A 27,985-nucleotide genomic window follows, 5' to 3' on the forward strand; every position below is an offset into this window, starting at 1 on the left:
CAACGATTCAGGGAGCAGGCTACACAGTGAACTCGATGATTCAGGGAGCAGGCTACACAGTGAACTCGACGATTCAGGGAGCAGGCTACACAGTGAACTCGACGATTCAGGGAGCAGGCTACACAGTGAACTCGACGATTCAGGGAGCAGGCTACACAGTAAACTCGACGATTCAGGGAGCAGGCTACACAGTGAACTCGACGATTCAGGGAGCAGGCTACACAGTAAACTCGACGATTCAGGGAGCAGGCTACACAGTGAACTCGACGATTCAGGGAGCAGGCTACACAGTGAACTCCGAAAAAATGCTACACTTTAGCAAACAGTTTGTGAATAGGTTACTACAAATGATGGCCGTGAATAAAATATAATATTCAGAAGTAAACAGTGTAGCTGACAGAGTGTTTATGTCAGAATGTTTATTTTTAAACCACAACCTTCTTGGGGCTTCTTTGACCGATACAACCCTCTAATGTCAGAATGTTTATTTTTAAACCACAACCTTCTAAGTGCTTCTTTTACCGATATATTTAATGATATCTTTTGCATAATGACATACAATAAATGTGGAAAATTGAACTACACGATTCAGGGAGCAGGCTACACAGTGAACTCAGAGAAAACGCTACTTAAGCTCCGCTGCTTTCTTCAACCCTCTCTGTCTCTGGTCCTGGGCTGTGCTCACTCAGTGTGCAGTGTGAGAAGGGGAGTGGCCAGCGGCTAGAGCAGCAAAAGCCAGTTTGTGCTTCTTTTACGATACATATTTACCAATATCTTTTGCATTTCTAATCCAAACAACGTCAAACTTGGCACTGCACTTACTCATGCCCATAGAAAGACACCTGTTAAGTATGAAATCCATCGGACTAACGGTTCGAGAGATACGCGGATAACACACACACACACACAGACAGAAAGACGTTCCCGTAATTTATAGATAGATATAATATACAGAGGTAAACAGTGTAGCTGACTTACAGATTCAGTTAACATCCACAAATGAATAAGCGCGACGATTCAGGGAGCAGGCTACACAGTGAACTCGACGATTCAGGGAGCAGGCTACAGAGTGAACTCGACGATTCAGGGAGCAGGCTACACAGTGAACTCGACGATTCAGGGAGCAGGCTACAGAGTGAACTCCCGAAAAAATGGCGCTTGAGCAAACAGTTTGTGAATACATGTAGGTTACTACAAATGATGGCCGTGAATAAAATATAATATTCAGAAGTAAACAGTGTAGCTGACAGAGTGTTTATGTCAGATTGTTTATTTTTAAACCACAACCTTCTTGGGGCTTCTTTGACCGATACAACCCTCTAATGTCAGAATGTTTATTTTTAAACCACAACTTTCTAAGTACTTCTTTTACCGATATATTTAACGATATCTTTTGCATTTCTAATCCAAACAACGTCGAACTTGGCACTGCACTTACTCGTGCCCGTAGCGAGACACCTGTCAAGTTTGAAATCCATCGGACTAACGGTTCGAGAGATATGCGAATAACAGACGTACAGACTGACAGACAGACGTAGATATAATATACAGAAGTAAACAGTGTAGCTGACTTACAGATTCAGTTAACATCCACAAATGAATAAGCGCGACGATTCAGGGAGCGGGCTACACAGTGAACTCGACGATTCAGGGAGCAGGCTACACAGTGAACTCGACGATTCAGGGAGCAGGCTACACAGTGAACTTGACGATTCAGGGAACAGGCTACACAGTGAACTTGACGATTCAGGGAGCAGGCTACACAGTGAACTCGACGATTCAGGGAGCAGGCTACACAGTGAACTCGACGATTCAGGGAGCAGGCTACACAGTGAACTCGATGATTCAGGGAGCAGGCTACACAGTGAACTCGACGATTCAGGGAGCAGGCTACACAGTGAACTCGACGATTCAGGGAGCAGGCTACACAGTGAACTCCGAAAAAATGCCTCTTGAGCAAACAGTTTGTGAATAGGTTACTACAAATGATGGCCGTGAATAATATTCAGAAGTAAACAGTGTAGCTGACAGAGTGTTTATGTCAGATTGTTTATTTTTAAACCAAAACCTTCTTGGGACTTCTTTGACCGATACAACCCTCTAATGTCAGAATGTTTATTTTTAAACCACAACTTTCTAAGTGCTTCAAACTTGTTACTGCACTTACCCGTGCCCGTAGTGAGACACCTGTCGAGTTTGAAATCCATCGGACTAACGGTTTGAGAGATATGCGAATAACAGACATACAGACACACACACACAGACAGACAGACGTTTCTGTAATTTATAGATAGACTAGTGCAAAATGCCTGTGCAAAATCAGTTTTTGTGTGTGTTTTTAGTAATTGTTGGTTTGGTGCCCGTGAAAGAGACTGTGAACGCATTGAATAGGATATGTTTAGTTGGTGAATAGCATAGGCTACTATTACACAGTAGCGATAACGTTAAGCGTACCAGAATGAAATATAATATTCAGAAGTAAACAGCATAGCTGACTTACAGATTCAGTTAACATCCACAAATGAATAAGCGCGTCGATTCAGGGAGCAGTGCAAAGTGCCCGTGCAAAATCAGTTTTTGTGTGTGTTTTTAGTAATTGTTGGTTTGGTGTATTTGAGTGCTCACTGTTACAATTACACAGCAAAAGTTCAGTGACATTTTTATTTGTGCATGGTAGAAAGCAAATACACAGTGAACTCCGAAATAATGCAGATAGATATAATATACAGAAGTAAACGCGACGATTCAGGCAGCAGGCTACACAGTGAACTCGACGATTCAGGGAGCAGGCTACACAGTGAACTCAACGATTCAGGGAGCAGGCTACACAGTGAACTCGACGATTCAGGGAGCAGGCTACACAGTGAACTCAACGATTCAGGGAGCAGGCTACACAGTGAACTCGACGATTCAGGGAGCAGGCTACACAGTGAACTCGACGATTCAGGGAGCAGGCTACACAGTGAACTCAACGATTCAGGGAACAGGCTACACAGTGAACTCAACGATTCAGGGAGCAGGCTACACAGTGAACTCGACGATTCAGGGAGCAGGCTACACAGTGAACTCGACGATTCAGGGAGCAGGCTACACAGTGAACTCGGCGATTCAGGGAGCAGGCTACACAGTGAACTCCGAAAAAATGCTACACTTTAGCAAACAGTTTGTGAATAGGCTACTACAAATGATGCCTGTGAATAAAATATAATATTCAGAAGTAAACAGTGTAACTGACAAAGTGTTTATGTCAGAATGTTTATTTTTAAACCACAACCTTCTTGGGGCTTCTTTGACCGATACAACCCTCTAATGTCAGAATGTTTATTTTTAAACCACAACCTTTTAAAAATGATATATTTAACGATATCTTTAGCATTTCTAATCCAAACAACGTCCAACTTGGCACTGCACTTACTCGTGCCCGTAGCAAGACACCTGTCGAGTTTAAAATCCATCGGACTAACGGTTTGAGAGATATGCGAATAACAGACATACAGATACACACACACACACACACACACACACACACACACACACACACACACACACACACACACACACACACACACACACACACACACACACACACACACACACACACACACACAGACAGACGTTTCTGTAATTTATAGATAGATGTGCTAATGGTGTAAAAAAAATTGCATGCATTAATGTATTATCCTCACTGAAGATATTTTGTTTGTGGTTCTAGCTGGAACATCTTTGGACTTTCATAAACAAAAGGACTACCATTTTCTTGTTGCCACTGAAGCTGGAAAGATTCACAAGGTAATTTATATTCCATACATATACATGTATATTCCGCATTAACAAATGCACTGTGAACATCTTGTTCTTTGAAGATCTTCAGTCTTGAGTCCTCTCATTATTCTTCTGTGTTTGAATCTGGGAGTAGTACAGTAGCTTGTTGTGTCTGTGGTGGTTGTCTCCCACTGGGCCGTCACTGTTTATATAATACCCCTGTCCTCAAACAGAGAGGAAGTGTTCTTATTGGCTGTCTGTCTCTACACCGCTATCACAGCAGAACGGGCGGCACCAGCTAATAACATTCTGTCTCTGTCTCTCTTTCTTTATTTGTATTTTTCACTCTGCTGGCAAGGGGTAGACTATCATTCAAACTATTCATTTTGACAGGCCAGATGACTTATTTTGTTCTAAATTACAAACATCACATGCAAACACATGTTCTCCTTTTAAATGTCACTCCTACTGACTCCAACATCCCTCCACTTCTACAAAACACACTCACACACGTTTAATTAGCTATCTAAATGGGGACATTCCATAGACTTCTATTGTTTGTATATACAGTTAGTTATAAATACTATAACCTAACGTTATCCCACACCCTAACCTTAAAATTAGCATTTCTTCTTTTCTGACAATTTTTTTAAGACTTAGGAAATTAAGGAAATTACTTTAATTTATTTTTACACATGAATATGTCCCCAAAAGGTGGTTTTGTCATATTTAGTTCACTTATGAGTACAAATTTGCCTCAGAAATATGATCAAGTAGGTACACACACACACACACACACACACACACACACACACACACACAATTCTGTTAATTCCACTTATCAAACCAGAGGTATTTGCCATGTGCATGAATTACGGAAATAAGGTTCTATGTGGCATGCTAATGCAAAAGCCCTTAAAGCTATACAGACACTGAAGGATTTATGATTTATCTTCTCCCTGACATTAGCAGACCTTCTCTGTCTGTAAGCAGACTATGCTATCATACATTCCCACAATGCCCATCTTTAATGAGAGATTTAAGGTCAAAGCACCAAGGCGCACTTTCTACTTTTTGGCCTTCATATAAAAATGTCATGTCTCTACAAAATCAGTTCAGCACAGGTCAACTAAAGCGACTCACTATCAGAACGCTATCTGATGTTGCTTTCTGCTGTATTCTGATACTTACTAAAACCTGCTGTCCTGTTGTACAGCCGTGGCAAAAAGTATTGTCAGTGACAAATTTTGTTTTGCAAAGGTCAGTATTTGTAGATCATTTTTTCACATGTTTCTATGGTATACTGGAAAATAATGATAAGCATTTCATACGTTTTTAAAGCTTTTATTGGCAAAAAAAAGTCAATATTTACAGTATTGATTCTTCATCTTTATATCCTCTGCAATTTGCTCTGGCATGCTGAATATCAGCTTCTGGGCCAAATTCTGATTGATGGTGATCCATTCTTGCCTTATTATCGCTTGAAGTTGATCACAATTTGTGGGCTTCTGCTTGTCCACTCACTTTTTGTGGATTGACCACAGATTCTTTATGGCAGGGGTTCCCAAACTCTTCCATTCCAGGACCAACCTAGACTAGTATAATCTATCTCAAGACCCACCAAAATATTTGAGATTATAAATTTTTTTTTACATTACTGTAAGCTTAATTTTAATCAAAAGTTTGATATGACAGAAATCGAGTATTTAATAAAAAAAATTCTTTTTTTAAATATAGTTTAACTGTAAAATTTCGATACTAAAATTTAAGTTGGAAACATGCTCACTCCAGTCTGGTTATGATCTGCTATAATCTGTGCTGTGAGTGTTGTTGAAATCATTGCGGTGTTCAGCGCAGAAAATGCTCTCATGCTCGTTCTGTGTGTGTATGTAATGGAGGCCAGCTAGTAAGAGCTGTGCGAGTAAACCTCTCTGCCCTGGCCTCAAGAGGCACACTAGATGCTGTGATTTTCCATCCTTGTTAGCCTCCCATGCCGGAAAACGCCAGTTTGAATCCCGTTAGGAGTCAAGTCAAGTCATCTTCATTTATATAGCGCTTTTAACAATGTAGATTGTTTCAAAGCAGCTTTACAGTGATAATAGAAAATTAAAGTAACAGAGATTGTTTTGGCTTTATAGCAGCTCTAGAATAAAGTTATTGTCCAGCTAAAGTTAGTTTTGATTGATGGGAGTTTTGATTGATTCACTTCCGTCGCAACGATCATTAGTTATTAACTTAGGGGCCACTTACACAACGCCGTTTTAACAGAAAACTCTTAAGTTCTCTCTACGCAAATTTTAAAAACACGAACCTGTGAGAACGCTGATGGCATGCACATATGCATATTATGAGTTCAGTCTATAGGTATGTGCGTTTGAATATATGTGCGCAGGCGTGTAGTCCTTCCCTACAAACCAACCCTCAACAAACCACCTGTCTGGCCTTAAAATTTATAATACAGAATTTTCACCGCTTCCGCGTAGCCACGTTAACCGGAATTATCCCGACAATGCTTCATTTGTACAGAGGTAAAGGGAAGGGAAGGTGTCCTTCACAGGGGAGAGACTAGTTGACATTTTAGGACTGCGTTGTCATCGCGTCCAGGCGCAGGTCCTTCATCAGATCTGGATACGGCCTGGATCTGGCGGACTGCAGTAAACCTCGGGATAAACAGAGAGACTAATATTAGTGTAGAGACGCCATTCTTCTTAAGATGTAACGAGTAAATCAGGATTTTTGGGAAGTGTTCCCGGTTCCGGCTGACCTAATCTATGCAGCCTAATATTGAATAATAGAAGTCTATAATGTGTTATGTGTATGCTAGGTCAAAGAGATGTGTTTTTAGTCTAGCTTTGAACTGACAGAGTGTGTCTGCTTCCCGGACAATGTTAGGAAGACTGTTCCAAAGTTTTGGTGCTAAATAAGAAAAGGATCTACCGCCAGCAGTCGATTTTGATAATTTAGTTATTCTCAACTGGCCGGAATTTTGAGATTGCAATAGACGTGAAGGACTATAATGCGTTAAAATCTTGCTCAAGTACTGCGGAGCTAAACCATTTAGTGCTTTGTAAGTAATCAGCAATTAAAAAAAATGTATACAATGTTTAATAGGGAGCCAATGCAGTGTTGACAGAACGGGGTTAATATGGTCATACTTCCTGGTTCTGGTAAGAACTCGAGCTGCTGCGTTTTGGACCAGCTGTAATTTGTTTATTAAGTGTGCAGGGCAACCACTCATAAGAGCATTACAATAATCTAGCCTTGATGTCAAGAACGCATGAACTAACTGTTCCGCATTTGTCATTGAGAGTATATTACGTAATTTAGATATATTTTTAAGATGGAAAAATGCGGTTTTACAGATACTAGACACGTGACTTTCAAATGAAAGATTGGTATCAAAGAGCACACCCAGGTTCCTAACCGACGACGAAGACTTGACAGAGAAGACATCAAGTGTTAGACAGTATTCTAGGTTATTACGTGAGGACGTTTTTTGTCCAATAATTAGAATCTCTGTTTTTTCAGAATTAAAAAGTAGGAAATTACTAGTCATCCAATGTCAGCTATGCATTCCGTTAATTTTGTGAATTGGTAAGTTTCGTCAGGGTGTGAAGAAATATAGAGCTGAGTATCATCAGCATAACAGTGAAAACTAATGCCATGCTTCCTAATGACATCTCCTAAGGGCAGCATGTACAGAGTGAACAGCAACGGCCCTAGTACTGAGCCTTGTGGTACTCCATACTGAACTTTTGATCGATATGACATCTCTTCATTTACTGCTACAAAAAGAAGCAGTGCGAATAGAACCGGATGGGTTACATTGGTGCCGTGACCCGGATGGGAGTAAGGTTTAGGGGGGTGAGTGTAATGGAGGCCAGCTAGTAAGAGCTGTGCAAGTAAACCTCCCTGCCCTGGCCTCAAGAGGCACATTAGCGACTGACGCTAGAGGCTGCGATTTTCCATCCTTGTCAGTGCGCTCGCCTCCCATGCCGGAAAACGCCAGTTTGAATCCCGTTTGGAGCGGTGCGAGTAGAACCGGAAGGGTTTCATGTACATGTGAAATACTTTTTATAGACAGTTTCCATGTTTGTAGGTAGCCAAATGCACACGAAGGAACGAAACGACACACTAATTGTGATTGGAGTTACTTCTACTTCTCATTAAAAATGTGGACAGAGCCACTTAATAATGAGTCACTCTGAGACCCTGAAAACACTGCTATTACAAGTCGCACACCTAGGGTTGCCAACCGTTCCGTATAATACGGAATCGTTCCGTATTTGACACATAAAAGTCTTGTTCCGTATTGAACTGATACGGAACGCACTTTGTTCCGTATTTTTGAGAATCAATTCAGTGCAAATCCATGACAGACACATAGCTTCTAATATATGTCAGACTATGAACGAAGACAATTGTAGGCTATAAGAAAAAAACCGACGGTGCGGTAGATACTAATTTCTAATTTAACATCTTGGAACATCATCAGAGAATGCCCTTTTAATTGGTCGTTTCAGTCATTGTGAGTCATTGTGAGTCACGTATCGTAGCAACGATGACGACAAGTGACAACAGCGGGAAATGTAAAAATGACTACCTCCGAGCAGCCGGCGAAAAAGAAAAGAGCACAAACATATAGAATTGAATGGGAAAATGACTGCCCGTGGCTGGAATGCGTGAGGGACAATGAATACAAGGCCGATTGTCCGGGCACAGGAGGGAGCGATGTCAAGGTTCCTGGATTTTTTAAACTCAAATATAGTTGATAAGAGAGTGATTATATTAAAAGAGATAGTACAGGTTTAGCCTGACATTGTAAAGAAATCAAAAAAGTACACATGGAAAAAATAGCTGCACAATGTGCTTAGTCTGAAGGTTTATTTATTTCTGTGAGATTTTCCATGTGCATACATACAGGTGTTGTATTGTTTGAATGCAGTATTTGAGTGCAATATTTTAGATTTTCTTTATTAGCTGTTTTTTTATGTATTATTGTTTTGCACTGGAAAGAAAGTTAACTATAATGGAAGTATAATTATATAAATATATTTGCACTACACTTCCTTAAAATGTTGTCTAATTAAATTAAAAATAATTTAATTTGCACTGGAAAGAACATTCTAGAAGTCTAATTCTATTGAATAAGTTCGCACAAGGCTACAGAAAACTGTTGTGTTTATTTTTCTTCAAATGCAGTCTAAGCCGATGAGTTTTGAATGTTAGGCTATATGTTGTATTTGTTTAGGTAAAAAATAAAACGTATTATAAACTAAACAAATCCATGGTTCATTGTTGGCAAAATGATCATGATAGCCTTTATAGCCTAAATTTTCTTCCATGGGGGCATGTCACCGTGGATCTGAATCTCCCAACCCCCGTTCCTTATTTCCATTTCAGAAAGTTGGCAACCCTACGCACACCTGTGTCTCAAAACACGCAGCTCATAATTAAATCACTGCCTTTGTAATAGCAATATCACAATTTCTATTTAATGTTGGTATATCATGCAGCCCTAGACTAGGGCTAAAACCTCAACTGTTTGTGTGTGTGTCAATCACTGAAACGTAAATTTAGCTGCAGCCAAGAGACTTTGCGCGACCCAACTTTTCCCACTCTGCGACCCACAGTTTGAAAACCCCTGCTCTATGGAATTAAGAGCCCAGCACTCCCTTGGATGAAAAGCAACCCCACACACGGATGGTCACTAATTCTAATTCACTGTTGGGATGACACTGGACTCATGGTAGAATTCACCTTTTCTTCTCTGGACAATCGATTTTTTCCAGATGTCCCAAACAGTCGGACGGGGCCTTCATCAGAGAAAATATCTTTGCACCAGTTGTCTGCTGTCCAATCCTAGTACTTCTGCAGAATTTCAGTTTATCCTTGATTTTTGTCTTGTAGAGAAGTTAGCTGCCCTTCTTGACACCAGACTGTTGTCCAAAAGTCTTCACCTCACTGTGCATGCAGATGCACTCACACCCACCTGCTACTAATACTGAGCAAGCTCTACACTGGTGGTGACACAATTTGGTTGCTGAAACCTCGTGAGGAGACGATTCTTGTTCCTGCTGGACACTCTAGGGGCCCTAGCCAAGCACGACGCAAGTGTTTTTTGCTAGTTTCAGCCCAACGCAGTTATCATTTTCATGTCCTGCGCCACGTTGTTTAAATAGCAAATGCATTTGCGCCTATTTATGCGCCCATGCTGGTCTGAAAATGAGGTGTGTTCAGGCACATTGTTGGCGCAATGCTATTTTGAGGCCACTGAAATAGACTGCGCCATTGACCAACAAAAACCTGATCTAATCAGGTTATCGCAATATTTTTTTGTTATTTAAAGAGCGTGTTAGTAATGTGCACAAAACACAAACTAGCCAAATATTAAAAATAAAAGGATTACAATGTAAAAGATTAATATTGTGTACATAAAGATATGGTGGAATTTGGCTTGTCCCGTAGATAGTCTGCTTGCGCGCTCTAACCTCGTCCACGAACAGATCCGTTTGCGTTCAGTCTGCAAATTTTTCCATGTAAATAGCAATCCGCCAAGGCGCGAGCGCAACTGTCTTTTAAAGGGAATGGGAGATGATACTCTGGTTGGTTTATTTCACGTTACGCCCAAAATACACCCATTACTCATTAAGAGAATAGGGATAACCCTTTTAAACCATGCGCCGCGCGTGCAACATTTTTCTTGTCGTTAAATTAGCAAAAGTGGATTTGGACTCGCCCTAAGTGCAATTGCGACCTGCACTTTAGATGCACTTAGATAGTTAAAATAGGGCCCTATGACGTTCAGACGCCTTCCTCACTGCAGTTGAACCTCTCTCCTTGAAGTTCTTGATGAGTGCAATATTCTTTGCAGCAACGTTCTTTAAGGTGCAATATTCTTTGCAGCAATTTCCTTGCATGTGAGGCCTTTTTGATGCACACAACTGAAGATGCAAACTTGGCAAAACACACAATTTATGTCACTGCCAAAACTTTTAGAGGCCATTGTAAAACAGCAACAACTGCTCTGGTTTGGGTATATTGTTAGGAAGTATCATGATTTACTAAGAAATGTATGGCCAATTACATTATGGTTGGCGCTTGGCAGATGGTCAGAAAAAGCAGAAAACATTGTTTAAGAAATAGAAGTTGAATCCAAAACCCAAAGAAAGTACTGCTGCTGATCATGCCAGCTGTTGTGATGGTATACTTCTCCACTAAAGGAGATACTATACAAAAAAGAATGTTAAAACATGCTTAGATCTTTTGCCTGCCAACACAAGGTTAGGCCATATTTGCACCGCAATGCAGTAAATAATGTGCATCTCCAATTGGACTGGTGCAACTCAAATGATAGCCTTGAAAGAAGAGATAAAAGATTCATCTTCGGATATGATGGGCTACAATAAGCAAGCCAAGTAAACCAGAAACAAAAAAAATTCCAGATGGTGTAAAGGTGAGCTAGTTTTAATCTAAATCTAATCTAAGTCACTGTGGATTCACTGATGTTTTAAAGAAAAATTATTTTTAATGTCACTACTTCTGCAAGTGTCCCACTGTACAAATCAGCATTTTTTTTAAATGTAAATGTAACCAATAATAAGTGTATGTTTGTCTTTCACAGGGCTCCAAATACTATTCTAGCAAGTTCCTGGAGACGTATGATGCACACTTCATGACAGTTAGTCGTGTGAGGTGGAATCCCTTCCATCCCAATGTCTTCATCTCCTGCGGCTGGGACTGGATGGTGAAAATATGGGATCAGACAATTAAGTAGGAGCACTAGTCCCTACAGCACTATATCTACTGGCAGCATAATTTTGGCAGTAGCTCTCCATTAAGCTTCACAGCAAGCAAGCTAGGCTGGCATTGGTATAAAGTAGTGCCTTACAAGGTCAGAAATGCCACCAAAATAAATAAAGAAAGCCCCTCAAAAGATATGAATTGTCCCTGTATGAGTTCTTGGTAACACTTTACAATAAGGTCTCATTTGTTATCCTTAGTAAATGTATTAACTAACATTAACTAACCGTGAGCAATACATTTGTTACTGTATTTGTTCATCTTTGTTAATGTTAGTTAATAAAAATCTAGCTGTTCATTGTTTGTTCATGTTACTTCACAGTGCATGTCTAATGTTAACAAATACAACTTCTGATTTTAATAATGAATTAGTAAATGTTGAAATTAACATTAACAAAGATTAATAAATGCTGTAGAAGTGCAGATCATTATTATTTCATGTTAACTAATGTAGTTAACTAATGCTAATAAATGTAACCTTATTGGTTACATTTCTTCTGTTGAAGAATACATTTCTTCTGTGTTACAGAGTTCTTGTTTTTTATATTTATAACATAATGTAGTTAAGCAATTTAACACAAGCCCCAATATATTTTCATGATTTTAGCACGATTGCAAATGTGATATTCATTTTATACAACAGTTTAATAAGCAATTTTAGACACAATATTGTCATTTTAACGGATTTGCTCTAATTTGAAAATGAAATAAAGCAACAAAACAAAACAGTTGCTTCTCCCAGCAACATTCACACTTGAATTACTTACTAACACTTGCCTCCACCTACTGGCGGTTTTAGTTGCATATGTACTGTCTATAAAAAAAAGTATAATTTTTGTGTTGTTCCAAACCTGCATGAGTTTCTGTCCTCTGTTGAACACAAAAGAGGATACTTTAAAGAATGTTGGTAATCAAACAGTTGACGGTAGCCACTGACTTTCATAGTAGGAAAAAAAATACTCTTTTGTGTTCACCAGAAGAAAGAAACTCTTTGAACAACTTGAAGGTGTGTAAATGATGATACAATTTTCATTTTTGGGTGAACTATCCTTTTAAGTGGTGTTTTTATATGCAGTATCTCTAAACTGCCAGCAGAGAGCTCTTGTGCTTTACAACAGGTCTTACCTAGGTCAGCAATGGAAATGTGTCTGTTGTCTATCGATCTCCAATTGCAGATCAAGCAATTAGAAATGTGTTCATTTAATAGAAATTGACTTTTCCAATCATACTCAACTTCTGTCATATGAACACATTTCTAATAGCTTTTTCTGCCATTAAAATAATTGAATAATTTGGGGTGTAAAAGCTCTATGGCAGTAAAACAAACCTGGATAGACAACAGATTTCACAAAAGATTGTTCAACATCTGTGACTTCATTCTTTTCACAGACAACAATGTTTACTTTCCCCTTCAGTTTGTAAAATCAAACACAAATATTTACAATGAAAGTCTATAGGGCAAGGTATTCCAGGGGGTTTAAAAGCATGTATTATTGCTAAAGCACTTACACTACTGCATTATATTGATCAAAAGTGACAGAAAATACATTTCTATTTCAAATAAATGCTGTTTATTTTTCAAATGATCAAAGAATCTTAAAAATGAAGATCTCAGATATGATATAAAGAGTATTGTCAGGTCTGGTGCTCAGACAAACGCCAGGAGATAAATTCATCTGTCACCTCAAAATGAGAAGCAGACTCCTTTTATTGGCATTATGTGGAACTATTGATTCAGACCCCCTTCCCTTTTTTTCTTAGTGATTGTGACAGTTTTGCCCGAGGAAGTCCTGATGAGGTTTTTAAAGATGTCTCACTGTTATATTTCACTTCTTTAGACATCAGTTACTGACAACTGACAACATTTGAACATTAGATGAATTCAGAATGGGAGCAATGTAGTTTCTGTTAAAGTTTTGTTTTGACTGAATAGTAGCTTGTCTGAAGTATTCTTCATACATGTCTATGCATGTCTCTCACAGGTCTCCCATTTTCACTTTTGAACTGAAAACTTCAGTGACAGATGTGGCCTGGGCTCCATACTCCTCCACTATCTTTGCTGCTATCACCAACGATGGAAAGGTAAACAGCCAACTGACTACTCAAATACAAACACAATGGTAAAATGTGGCTTCAAATCATATTTTAATGATAATAACAAAAAATAATAATCCATCCATCAGTTCGCTTTTTCTAATAATAACAGTTATTAGAAGGCCCCTTTACTAGCCTCACTAACACCTCCTCCAGAAGCAACCAATTTCCAACCGGTCTCAGTTTCAATAAGTTTAACTGTCACGGCACACAGTGCACGTCTTATTGTCTGTCAATTGTGCATAAAAATCAACAATCAACTTTGTAGTGTGCGATTCACACACGGGATATTCACACACACACGCCCCCTTATGAGGGAATTTAATGATTGCTAATAAAACACAGTAGCAGGCTGACAGTGGGACGTCTTTCCAACAGTGCTTGACTGCACCTGTAAGCTCCAGCACACACAAACACTCACACTCTGCTTGTGTGAGTCAAAAGCCACGACATCTATCCTGTGGCCCATCATTAGCAATTAGTTTCAAATCACACAGCTGGTCTCAAGCACTTGTCTAAGGCTGCTTCAGGCATCACCTGTCACCTGTCATCTTGAATGGTTTGAACTGCCGTGCCATGGTGGCTTTTGCTGTTATTTGCTAACACCGTGTTGCAACACCATGTCATGGTGTTTTGACATTTCAGAGCCACCGAATCACGAATACGAAAAAAACGCATGCGAAAATTTCGGACTCAGTGTGCAAGGACCTTTACTCCGACAAGCTAAATTACACCTGCCCTCTACAGGAAGCCCAATACAGCGTGATCCAATAAAGACCACACTCTGTTCCCCAGCAAAACCAAACAACTCGAATGCTGCTTTACAGCCATTCAATAGTACAATGTGTTTATTTATCTACTTACTTTAATTCATTTATTTGTATTTATTAATGTCTGGAAGAATATCCTGTGCTGTTTTAGATTGTTATGTAGAAAAAAAATGTGTCGGGTTGTCGTATTCTAGAAACAAACAATAATGGTAAACAAACATATACTCATTCATTTAAAAAAACATAAAACCAAAAGTAAAATTTTTAATCGATATGATAATAATAATAATAATAATATGAACATGGGGGGAGGGGCTATATTAGTCAGGTCCTGACAGAAACTGTTACTGTTGCTATTTTCATTAATGTAATAAAAAATGCAGAAATGTCCTCCACTTAGAATGGTAGATATCTGTCCTCCAATGGAAACTAACTAAATAAAGTTAAAAAAAGCAAAAATTTTGTAAAAGAACGAAAGGATTACATAACCATTACATAATGACAACAGCTCAATATATGTAACGAGCATCATGTGTGCCACCATCTGCTCTATTGCCCTGTCATTGACTTTAAATGTAATCCTACCTGATCTGGCTTGCTTTGGACTTCCTTCTGTGTGATTTGATGTATGCCAGTATAGCACTAGTATTGCTATTGGCCCTGGGGCCTCATTTGTAAAACTGTCCTACATTTGATCTAAGATAAATTACAAATGTGTGTACTTGTGATTCAGAGAAACGAGTATAAGCACAAAAATGTGCATACTGCTCTCTTTCAGATGTGAAATCTAGAAATCGCAAATGATCTTGACATTGTGTGCACCCGAATGGTTTGAATGGTTTCAAACGCCCCCTAATTAATATCATTAGCATATACTAAAAGAGCACCAGACAACGTCCAAATCCTTTTCTTGAGAATGGCGAGCCTGCAGTACTTTGACTCTCTGCCACAACCGGGACCGGACGTCGCACTAAGCACTTTTCCACGTCAAAGACCGTTTTTACAAATCTGAACGTTGTCTGGATTTTAGTGTTCGCACACTCTAAGATCAAATCTGTGCGTATGCACATTTTATAAATGAAGCCCCAGTTCTCTGCTGCCAGTGGGCTGCCTCAGCTATTTCTAAATGCCATAAAGACATTAATTACAGGCAAACCTACAAAAATAAACATTGCTGACATATCTTGAAATGACAGAACACGGACCAAAATGCTCAATTGCTAATCTTTAAAGGGGCTTCCTTCCTTCAAGCTCTTAGCTCCAAAGATGTTGTGTTAGATTTGGTGTTACTCCTGCAGTTACAGATGGCATCATTAGTCCTGACGTGGTGTGTGTCCTCTGCATCGCTGCGTCAGCTGCCCAGAATATCATCGGTCTGTTAAGATAGATTCGCACTCGCTGACTAATTATGAGCCAATCTGCTTGACAAATATTTACTAATGAGTATCTAAACCTGTGTTCTGTTTCTCCAATCTCCCATCTCTGTCTTTCATCTGCCAGAGCAGAGACCATGCTTAGGTGGGCAGCATGATAGATGATGAATGACAGTGAGGATGATGGGAATTATAATCACCCATCCCTCACTCCCTCCTCTCTCTGTATCATTTGGATTTTTCCTAGTGAATATTGCAGAAGATGAAATACTATCATCCACAGACTTCATCTGTCGCCTAGGGCACTGTCATCCTCAGAGAGACTCATTCTCAATCTGCATTTCTGAGAGACATATACATTTAAATATATTTTAATAATTTATTTAATGATACATTTAAATATATCTATTATTCCATATTTATACTACCTCGCTATACATACAATACTATCACACAATTAATACGATCCTCCACAGCAGATGGTCTGCATTCTTACACCTCCACAGTCACACGCATTCTTGTGCTTATACATATGAATATATTGAAATGCAAGCGTGCACACACAAACTCAAATGCATCTTAGGCTTTCTGACACTCAGAGCCAAAGCAAGAGAATAAATTATAGAGGTGCTAATGTCTGCTTCACACTGAAAACATCAAAACATAAACTGATGCCACATATATTAATGACAAAGACTAAATCTTCCTGTTCCTCTTCTTTTTTTCTCTCAGGTTCATGTGTTCGACCTCAGCATCAACAAATATGAGGCTCTCTGCCAACAAAAAGTGGTGTCCAAGAAGACCAGGCTCTTGCACATTGAATTCAATCCTGTCAATCCCATCATCATCGTGGGTGATGACCGCGGCCATGTCATCAGCCTCAAGCTCTCGCCCAACCTCCGCAAGAAGCCTAAGGTAAGTGAAGCACTAATATTATGTATAGGCCTCCAATGAAATCACATGCTTAATTGATCAGTGCTGTTTCAATCACTGCTGTGCTGAATACTTCATGTGCTGAATTGCTATGTCTGCATCTTTGTGACTGTTAATCAGGTAGCTCCACCCCCAAACTCACGCCATTGGTTGAATCAGACATTTTGAATTTACACTCCCAATTGTCTCTGCACATTTCAGCAACCAGGAAATTATACATTTAACCTTAAATATTTAATGTACACTACTGTTCAAAAATATTTTTGGGATTTGGGGGCTAACTGTTTACTAGCCTAAACTTGACCCCTTGCTATATTTGACCTAATTATCCTGATGAGACTTCCCACTTTCTGTATTTGCTGTAGTCTGTCTTTAATAAATGCAGCCCCTTTTTCACATTTTATCATCTTTTGTGTTCTTCATAATTTCCATTCTGCATCTAAAGAAACCAATCCATTGACTGATCATGTATCGAGCCCTTTAGCTTATTAAGTAAGATTAAGTAAATAACAATGGCAGCTCGTAATTAAAAAATGTTGGCCTCACAGACAAACTGTCGTCTGTGACAGCTCGACTTGTGAAATGTTTGATTTGTTGTTTAGAGATTTAAATCGATGCCAGTGCTTAGTGTGGACATGTTCTGTTTGTGATTATATTTGATTGACTGAAATGGTTCATTCTAATGATGCACTGTGTCACAGGTTGAGTTGCTGTCCTCTAATGCTTTAAATAAGTAAGAAGCTGCCATGGCTGTACTTACCTGCTGGAGTGCAATGTGTTTTAATATGACTTATGAGCGTCAGTAATGCACCAGCTTTCCTCAACCTAATGTCATTATTACCTCTGAAAGAGAACACTTACTCCCCTGATGCAGTGGCTGATCTTAAATGGCTGGGCTAATGAATTTAAAACTGACATAAATCTGATATTAGTGATTATTTTTGCACAAAACTAAACTGCAAAAAATTATAATAATTGTTTCCAAACAGTTTTCTTCCATTTTCTATTGTTCAGGCGAACTAGTCAGTTCCCCACTATATTACAGATGATCCCAACCCCCAAAGACTAAAATTGTAGAGACCATTAGAGCCAAAGGATTCTGTAATGTACTTGTGCTTACGATGCTTTTGGTTAACTGTGATCTGGCTGATATATGGCCCGTTTTGAAGGCAAAACAGGGCCAGTTTACATTCTTTGGGAAGTCAATATGAATGGATTACTTATAGTTGTCGCTGGATATCAAAATGAGGTACGATAAATTATTTGAAATATATATTTTTATTTATGAAATTCTTTGAAATATCTTATACTGTATATATGTTTCTTCATGAGCAAAAATAGAGGGGGGATCACACACTTCACCTTAATACAAATCAAATACTTCAAAAATAGTATCACAAAATAAAGGAATCAAAAAAAATTTCTATAATACAGACCTTTATGAAGGACTGTGATGATATTGATTATTTGGATAAAGTGCTTGACCTTTTCAGGTTTCCAGTTGTGCTAATGTGAGTATTGGTCAATGCTCACTGAAGCCAGACATGTATACCTGTCTACATGTTAAAGCAATGGTGGGAACCATGGGGTGGCGTCTGAAACGGTGACTGAGAGCAGCATGTTCCAAACTCAATAGAATCAGTCAGCTGTTTCCCAGGTCAGGACACTATAACGACACATATCTCACCTCACATGAGCCTTCAAAATGCTTTTTTCCACCATGTCTCTTTGTGCCGGTGACTTATCAATCACAGTATCCATAATAATCCTGTAGTCAGTTCTCTATTTACAGACTGTTTTAGATTCACCGCATGTATAGTCGGGTCAGTATTCTTTCCTGAGCCCACAGTTTGCTGTCTCAGCTGCTGATTTATTTTCTAATCTATTTCAGTCCACAACAGTCTTAACAGTCAGCCACTTCTCAGAAAACTCTGCAGTTTTGCATCAGACATTGACCACAATTACAATAAACATTAGAAGTCCTCTTGGCAAGAGAGCCACTTAATAGCAATGAAATCTTCCTCTTCACTTACATAAGAACTCTCTGCTGATTCACAATAATCTACTTCAGATGCCACATTCATTAGGAAATGAGACTCATTTCTGCAACTTCATAAGTCATTTCTGTATTTGAATTAATGAAGAGCTGTTTATACTGTATACACACACACACACACACACACACACAACCATTTGGGGGTCTGTAAGTTAAAAATAAATGTTTTTTTTTTTTTAAGTCTCTTTCATCTATGCTGCATATAAACTAAGAGAAAAAAGAAAAAGAAACATCCTTTTTACAGAATACTGTATTTTAAAGATCATTTTGTAAAATACAAATAAGCTTTACAGATCTTTATTGGAAAGGGCTTGAACAATGTTTTTTGAACATGCTTGTTCAGTGAACCATGAACAATTATTGTAAATTCGCCTGTGGAACAGTCCATAAGACACTAACAGTTCACATGCGCTAGACAATTCACAGTTCCAATAACTTGGGACATTAAAGATAACTTTTTTACTGACTCTGAAAAACACCAGAAGAAAGATGCTTAGGGTCCCTGATCACCTGTGTGAACATGCCATAGTCCTGCTGCAGGAGGCATGAGGACTGCAGATGTGTGTATTTGACACACTAAAAAAAATATATCTGATTTTATCGTTTCCCCATTAATTTCCAATGTGGGGTCCGGGGAGACCCCAAACAGCCTGAGTGTGACTTTTTTTCCCCACAGTAACATTTAACCAGATATAATTTCAATTTTATTTATTTTTTTGTTTGTAGAGCTAGCAAGTGTCAACAAAGTCATTTAGGGCCAGATTTACTGATAACGCCAGAGCAAACCTTCTCTTGCCTTTAAAAAACTACTGTTAGGATTTACGAACGACACGCAGTGAAAAATTTGCACTGAAAAGGCGTGGACAGTTATTTTTGCGGCTGACCTTTTTTCATTTGTAGGAGTTTTCCTTGCAGACGCAAAATTTATGGGAGAAGTATTTGAATGAATCACGCAAGGTGATTGGCTAAGGTTTGCGCTAGTCAATTTACTGGTATTTGTGCCATGATTTAACACCAAAAAAAGGCATGCTCTCACACTAATTTGCCCTGTTTAGTAAATGTCATTTAGTTGAAGGGATTTTTTTTTGATTTTTTTTTATTTTACTTTATTTCAGCTAAGTTCATTTTGGGTCACCAGAGACTCCCAACAGCAGCTGGTGACCACACCAGAATATTGATTGCTACTTTTGATATTGTTCAGTGTCTTAGTTGTTGAATATTTTATGCTTATTCCAATATTTACACAAGTTAAGACATTTGCTGGAAAAAAAAGCATTTTTCTGAGTTTATACATATTTGTGCGCCTCAAGGCTGAACATTTTCCAAGCTAATGAGGTCAACAAAGATGGTCTGAAGGTCTTTTTTTTCTTTTTCTTTTCTGTTATATATTGTATATTTTCATCTGTTGAAACTGAAGTTCTCTGGAGCAAAAAAAAATCCTGTCATTCCCTAAATGCTTAAGTCCCTTTGATTGACATATCTCACTCTCTCAAATTTATTTCCCTAACAGCGCTTCCTGGTTAGGATTTGATGGATTCTATGAATAGCTGTAACCTTGAGCTACTTATTAGAGCTCATTGAAGATCCCTCCACTACAGCTCTGTGGATATCTGAACATTAGCATTCTGCTGAGCAAATTTAGCAGATGTTCTTGAAGTGATTACCAGACTCATGATTGCTGAAATTTTGCCTAATGATTGACAGGAACTGGAGAGTGTTTAATTAGTGCAAGTGAATTTCTCTGTTGAGAAGCTGGTCTAGTCTGGTTTAGTTCATTACGGTGTTGGTATAGTCAGCATACATAGTAATGTTTGATTATTCTCCTCCGAGGAAACAATGTGTCACTGTAATCATCTCAGACAAATGTCATGTGAGATTAAAGCGGGTCTCTGATGGTGGCGTTAACGGTTTTTTTCCGCCACAGCACACTGAGGAAATAACACCTTGCTAACACCTCTCTCATTACCTCAGCCCAGTCGAGATGGAAACGTTTAAATGAGAACTTCACACTGAGAAGTGTTTGTGATTGTTACTGGCACCCCTGGGTCAGTTCTCTCACTACCAGCCGCTGACTCATCTCATTCTCTTCATTTTTCTCTTTGGCTCTGCAGGAGAAGAAGGGTCAGGAGTTGCCAAAGGGACCGGAGGTGGAAATAGCAAAGATGGAGCAACTGTTGAGCTCGCTGAGATAACCTGGCAAGAGTCATTAGAACTGAGGCAGAGTGAGACCAGGACGACTGCAAATATATACAACGGTTCTTTCTGTTTCTTGAATCTGATTGGCTGAGAGCCTTTTCCAGCCGTGCAATATTCGCGCAGTAACAGCACTCTTACCGTTTGTTTCACTCTACTTGCGGCTACTGTCATGGCGGTCGAGCAAATCCACCATATTTTTTATAAATACTATTGTTTGTGTCACGAAATGTAGTTTTAAGAGTTTTTTAGGCAAGAATGTAGTTATTTAGACCTCAAGTATGTAACTAATATATAATCTTAATGCCTATTTTACGATCTGTTGAGGTGCTTTCGCAGATGCGAACTCCAGGCCGTCAGCGGCCGTCCAGCGCTCATGTAACTGTTAACGTTACCTGCAGAGTTAAACATGAGATATAATTCATTTGGGGTATATCAAATGGACGATCTTTGGGCTTATTATTCTATTACTTGTTCCAGAGCAAATCGATTTTGGTTAAGGGGAAAATTAAGTTTCATAACTATAGGCTATATTTCACTTGAATCCTGTACTAGAGTGTTCCTTGTACGTTTAACTGAATTGTTTGCTTGTGTTTATTTCATATTGTCTTTTATAATGGCTATTGTTGTTAATTTTAAATTGTTGTTCAATAAATATTATTCTATATAAATAATATGCCGTATTTGTTACTGAGAAAGGATCGTGATATGGACTTAAGTGAAAGTTGCATTATTACGCCATTAGATGGCAGCAAAGACTGTCTTTATGATTGAGTCAGAACAAGTAAGTTGTTTTAGCGCTGTCATGGGAAGGACAAAGACGAACATTTCTCTTTCCTCAGCGGACATTCAAACTGATTTTTGGATATAATATTATGGACATCGACCTGAAGAATGAATGCTATATCAGATGCAGGTAATACACTCGTTTAGTCGATCTCTCTCATAATACTCTACTCCACATAATACAAACGTTCCTTCGTTACTAGTTCTATAGTGACGGTTGAGAATTTGTAACGGAGGCTTGGGCACAACTGTCAAACTGTCAACTTGAGATTTGAATCCTTGGCGGAAGGAAGTAGTTCTGCACAAAAGAGGGTTTTTAAAGACACTCCATTGTTGTTCTCTTTCATAGGTTCACTCAACGCTGCGGATAGCGCAGTGGGATATTCTCCGAATGTGCCGATTGTCTGAAGCCCTATAGAATCACGCCAATTCATTGGCTGATGGCGCCCGCGCAGTCTGGCTCCGCCCCGACGCTATTACGTCGCATCATTACATATTCGCGTGCGCCATCTGCTCCTCAGATTTCTCTGCCTTCAGAACGAAGCGGTCACGTTTGCCCTTCGCTCGTGATTTTTCTGAGCTAAAAAAATACGACTTCTGGATTATTCTCGGCGCTTCTGCGACTGTTCAAGCGGAACTCTGTTTCTCCTTACGGTGAAGTTGCCATGGAATACCGACGCTGTACTCCGCCATGTGCTCGTTACATCGCTGACGACGACCCACACAGTAAGTGTGTTAAATGTTTGGGTTTTTCACATGCGCGCGAGGCAGTCATAGGATCGTCTAAATGCAAATTCTGTGAAAATTTGTTGCTCAGAACCCTCAAATCGCGGCTCGCGGTTTTTGAGAGGGAATCATTCGTCTCCCCCTGTCGCGCTCCCGAGGCCGCTCGAGGATCCGCGACTTGGGGTTCGGATGTAGAGCTTGAGGATGTGGAGTTCGAGCAGACGAGCCCCGCTCTTTCTCTCCCTCCCTCCCCTCGGCACGCGCGAGGCATGCCAGTCGAATTTTCGCACGATTATTTGCGCCCCAGCCCGGGAGCACGCGGCGCGGTTTCTTTCGGGCTGGAGGATGTACTTTTTACCGAGGCTTCCGACTCCGAGGATTTCGGGCCTCCTCTCACCGACGAGGTTATCCCGCCGAGCGGCCAGGAAGCGCGGCCTACTGCGGCCTACGCGGAGCTCGTTGACGTACTTTCGCGCGCTACGGAGAAGCTCGCTATTGATTGGCCCGACGAGCCCCGCGAATCTCAGTCGTCGAAACTCGACGAGAGACTTCTCAGTGGCCCTAATTCTAGGCCTCAACGGAGAAAGCTGCCATTTTTCAGTGATCTGCATCACGAGATTTCCAGATCCTGGAAGCAGCCTTTCTCTGCGCGCCTCACTAATGCGGCAGCTGCTGATTTCACCAACCTAGTAGGTTCTGTGGAACAGGGCTATTCCGCCATTCCGGCGATTGAGGAGACTTTAGCCGACCATCTTGCTCCGTCGTCTGCGCCGTCCTGGAAGTCGCGCCCCCTCCTCCCCTCTAAAGCATGTAGGACTACTTCCTCTCTCATTGGGAAATCCTACATGGCGGCTGGGCAGGCAGGCATGACCCTGCACACTATGGCCATTCTTCAGGCCTACCAAGCGGACGTCCTGAAGGAAATGGACGAGGGCGACGGCGTGACCCCCGAAGCGGTCAAGGAGCTTCGTAAGGCTACGGATTTAGCCTTAAGAGCCACCAAACATACTGCACGCGCCATAGGTCGCTCTATGGCTGGTTCCGTTGCGGTGGAACGCCACTTGTGGCTTAATCTCACAGAGATCCGTGACAAGGAGAAGGTTTTCCTCTTGGACGCCCCCATTTCTCAAACGGGGTTGTTTGGTGAGGCGGTCAACACAGTGGTTGAGAAATTCCGCTCCTCCAAATCCCAATCGGCCGCGTTCAGACAGTTCATGCCCAGGAGGGTTAGGGAACCTTCTGCTCCCTCCCCTGTTCGACCCAGAGAACGTCCCTCTTATAGACCGGAGTTCTCTTCCAGGAGGAGCGAACCGGTGCATCCCCCACCTACACAGGTTTGGGGAGCCCGCGGTCGCCCATTTCCCCGTCAACGGCCTCACAAGCGCCTCCAGTTGAAGCGGTCCGACAAACCGACCGCTCCGGCGGCCCAGAGCCGTTCCTGACCCTCCGGTCGGAAAAAGGAGAGCTCCTCTGCTTCCTCAAGGTTGGGACAGACCGCGCAAGCGTTTCTGCCCACCTCCCAGCTCTCCTTTCCTTGCCCTGTCACCTTCGCCACTCAGAGTGTCTCGAAGTGCAGGCCATTTTTCACCATCTCTACTCAGCCCGGCGCGGGAGGAAGGAGACGCTTTTTGCTTTCTCCCCTCACCCCCGACACTCTCTATAACTGCCGGTCGCATCCTCGGAGGCACTTTTTGTTCTCCTCCGGAGCAGGCAGACCTGGTCACCATGACCCCAGCATCGATGCCTCCCATCACGTGCCAGGACGCCAAGGGCTCTCCTGCACAGTCAACTTCTCTACCCCACGAACGTCAACACGGCACCCTCACTCAGGTATGTCGTCTGCATTACAACATCCCTCTTCCTCTTTCACATTTCTTTCAAGAATGGGAGCGCTTACCAGGGGTATCGTCTTGGGTTCTCCGCACAGTTCGGTTCGGCTACACTCTTCAGTTTTGCCGCAATCCCCCCTGTTTCAACGGGGTCTTTCCTACTGTAGTGGACAGCGCCACTCAGGCTTCTGTACTTCAGCAGGAAATTTCATCCCTCCTTCTCAAAGGAGCAATAGAGGAGGTTCCTTCAGGAGAAACCGAACGGGGCTTTTACAGCCGTTATTTCCTGGTCCCGAAGAAGGGCGGCGGTTTGCGTCCCATCCTGGACCTCCGCCGACTGAACTTCGCCCTTTACAAAGGGAAATTCAAGATGTTGACGCTGAAAGCTATCATATCTCAGATTCGGCCAGGGGATTGGTTTGTGACAGTAGACCTAAAGGATGCTTACTTTCACATCCAGGTTGTACGGCGACACAGGCAGTTCCTCAGGTTCGCCTTTGGAGAAAGAGCGTTCCAGTACAGGGTCCTTCCCTTCGGCCTCGCTCTGGCCCCGAGGACATTCACGAAGTGTATGGATGCAGCTCTGGCCCCATTGCGGCTCCAGGGCATCCGTATTCTAAATTACCTGGACGATTGGCTCATTTTAGCCCAGTCCAGGGAACTAGTGACCCACCACAGCGACATCGTCCTGAGTCATATCCAGTCTCTCGGTTTGAGGTTGAACTCGGAGAAGAGTGTTCTTGCTCCGGCTCAAAGCACCATTTTCTTGGGGGTGAACATGGATTCCGTTCTCATGCAGGCCCGCTTGGCTCCTGCACGGATTTCCAGTCTGACGACATGCTTGGCCCGTTTTTCGCTAGGCCATCATGTGTCTGTGGGCACTTGCCGCAGGATGCTGGGCCTAATGGCTGCGGCCTCCTCTGTGCTACCGCTGGGCCTGCTCCACATGAGACCCTTCATGTGGTGGATGAAGCTCTCAGGGGTTCGGCCCTCCGGGCCAACCCTTCGTCTACTGAAGGTATCGCGCAGTTGCTTTCGAGCCCTGTCAGTTTGGCGGGACCCTCTTTTTCTTCGGAAAGGGGTCAGCATGGGTACGGTATTTCGTCGTCAAATGATTACGACGGATGCCTCTCTCACCGGCTGGGGAGCGGTTTTCCAGGGCAGACCAGCGTGTGGGGTCTGGACTGGCGAGACTCTCTCTTGGCACATAAACTGCCTGGAGTTAAGAGCCGTTTTTCTGGCTCTGCATCATTTTCTCCCTCTTCTGGAAGGACACCATGTAATTGTCAGAACAGACAACATGGCAGTGGTGTCTCATGTGAACCGGCAGGGGGGTTCTCGGTCGCGCACCCTAGACAGGCATGCGCGTCACCTTCTCCTGTGGTCTCAGAGCAGATTCCTATCTCTGAGAGCAGTTCGTGTCCCAGGGGTTCTGAACCTCGCAGCAGATTTTCTATCGAGGCAGAAACTCAGATCGGGAGAATGGATGTTGAACCGCCAGACGGTGGCCCTGATATGGGAGGTTTTCGGAGAAGCGGAAGTGGACCTCTTTGCATGTCAAGAGTCGTCCCAATGCCCGCTTTGGTTCTCCCTGAGTCCCCCGGCTCCATTAGGGATAGATGCGTTTGCTCACCCTTGGCCAACGCAGAAACTCTATGCCTTCCCGCCCATCAAACTGATCCAGGCGGTCTTGGCCAGAGTGAGAGAGAGCGGAGTCCGCCTCCTCCTGGTAGCTCCGTTCTGGCCGTCTCAGCCATGGTTTTCGGAGCTAATTCCTCTGCTGGAATCTTCCCCCTGGAAGATCCCGGTCAGGGAAGACCTGCTGTCCCAACTGCAGGGCAGGATATGGCATCCTCGCCCAGACATATGGAAGCTGTATGTTTGGCCGATCAGAGGCCGTTAGCATTAAGTTCTGATCTCCCAACTGACGTTCAGGAGACCATTGCGAGTGCTAGAGCCCCTTCTACAAGGAGGCTATATTCTTCCAAATGGAAGGTTTTTGAGACATGGTGCTTAGCACATGATAGGAGCCCGGTTAACTGCCCTGTTGGTTCAGTACTGGAATTCCTGCAGGAGAAGTTTGCTTCTGGAGCAGCTGCTACCACTCTCAGAGTTTATGTCGCAGCTATTGCAGCACATAGGGAATCGGACGAGATTCCCCTGGGGAAACTAAGGTTAGTTTCGGCCTTCATGCGTGGGGTTAAGCGCCTGAAACCGGCTCGCTCCCCTAGAGTTCCCTCATGGGACCTTTCTATTGTCCTAGAGGGTTTGACGAAGGCCCCCTTTGAGCCCTTGGAGTCAGCTCCGGAGCGGATTCTGACTCTCAAGGTTTCTCTTTTGTTGGCCTTGTCCTCATTAAAGCGGGTAGGAGACTTACAAGCTCTTTCTGTTAGCGAGTCTTGCTTGGACTTTGCTCCTGGCTTGGTCAAGGTTTCCTTGAGGCCGAGACCAGGGTATGTCCCCAAAGTTCTTTCCACAACTTTCCGCTCGCAGGTGGTTAACCTTAACGCTTTCCACCCTCCTCCATTTTCTTCTGAGGAAGATAGGAAGCTTAACTTGCTCTGCCCAGTTCGTTCTCTTAAGATATATGTAGACCGCTCAGGCGGTTGGAGGAAATCTAACCAGCTTCTGGTTTGCTTCGGTGCTGGCCGCCGTGGGCTTGCTGCATCAAAGCAGAGGATTTCTCACTGGGTCACAGAAGCTATCTCGTTGGCTTACGAGGTGCGTGGCTTGCCTTCACCTCTTAGCATTAGAGCACATTCCACCAGAAGTGTGGCATCTTCTCAAGCTCTTTTTAGAGGAGCACTTTTGGAGGACATTTGTGTTGCGGCAGGCTGGTCCTCTCCGCACACTTTTGTAAGGTTCTATAATTTGGATCTTGACATGACCCCGGGTTCCCAGGTTCTTTCTGTTTGAACTCATCTTGGTCGTTGTCTCATTTATGTACCAGTCATGGAAAGCGCTCTAGCTTGGCGAGTTTGGTAGTCCGTTCCCACTGCGCTATCCGCAGCGTTGAGGGAACCTATGAAAGAGAACGTCTCTGGTTACTTACGTAACCTATGTTCTCTGAATAGGGAACGAGACGCTGCGTTAGCTGCCAAGCTCCTCGCGCTGCTGACAGTTTTCTTTTCGGCAGAGAAATCTGAGGAGCAGATGGCGCACGCGAATATGTAATGATGCGACGTAAGAGCGTCGGGGCGGAGCCAGACTGCGCGGGCGCCATCAGCCAATGAATTGGCGTGATTCTATAGGGCTTTAGACAATCGGCACATTCGGAGAATATCCCACTGCGCTATCCGCAGCGTCTCGTTCCCTATTCAGAGAACATAGGTTACGTAAGTAACCAGAGACGTTTCTTATTTATTTACTCACGTGCACCGTCGAACTGTTGTATAAACGCATTATCACACTCGTAGCCGTGCGATATGTTTGTGTATCAGCACGCTGTGATTACTTACGGCCGAATCACAGCCGTGCTGATATACTCGTGTTTGCTACTCGTGTGATATTGCTCATATATATATATATATATATATATATATATATATATATATATATATATATATATATATATATATATATATACTCCTCTGGTGCTGTATTTAAACTATTGTCTAGAAATATGAGGGTGCCCCAGAATTGTCTTACAGTATGCCTATA

The 27,985-nt window shown here is 41.9% G+C and overlaps 1 protein-coding gene across 1 annotated transcript in view; it reads left to right on the plus strand.

Moving 5' to 3' along the window:
• dnai1.2 (dynein, axonemal, intermediate chain 1, paralog 2) overlaps window positions 1-27,714 on the plus strand; it is a 35,149-nt gene extending 7,435 nt beyond the window's left edge. Inside the window, exons 14-19 of the mRNA XM_082140470.1 lie at window positions 3,713-3,789; window positions 11,387-11,535; window positions 13,548-13,647; window positions 16,535-16,717; window positions 20,903-22,105; window positions 27,673-27,714. Of these exons, the coding sequence (XP_081996596.1) occupies window positions 3,713-3,789; window positions 11,387-11,535; window positions 13,548-13,647; window positions 16,535-16,717; window positions 20,903-20,983 (590 nt within the window). The 3' untranslated portion in view covers window positions 20,984-22,105; window positions 27,673-27,714. The remainder of the gene's footprint in view (window positions 1-3,712; window positions 3,790-11,386; window positions 11,536-13,547; window positions 13,648-16,534; window positions 16,718-20,902; window positions 22,106-27,672) is intronic.
• Window positions 27,715-27,985: the final 271 nt, after the last annotated feature.

This window comes from Leuciscus leuciscus (genome assembly GCF_965113295.1).
Source record: "Leuciscus leuciscus genome assembly, chromosome: 16".
NCBI lineage: Eukaryota > Metazoa > Chordata > Actinopteri > Cypriniformes > Leuciscidae > Leuciscus > Leuciscus leuciscus.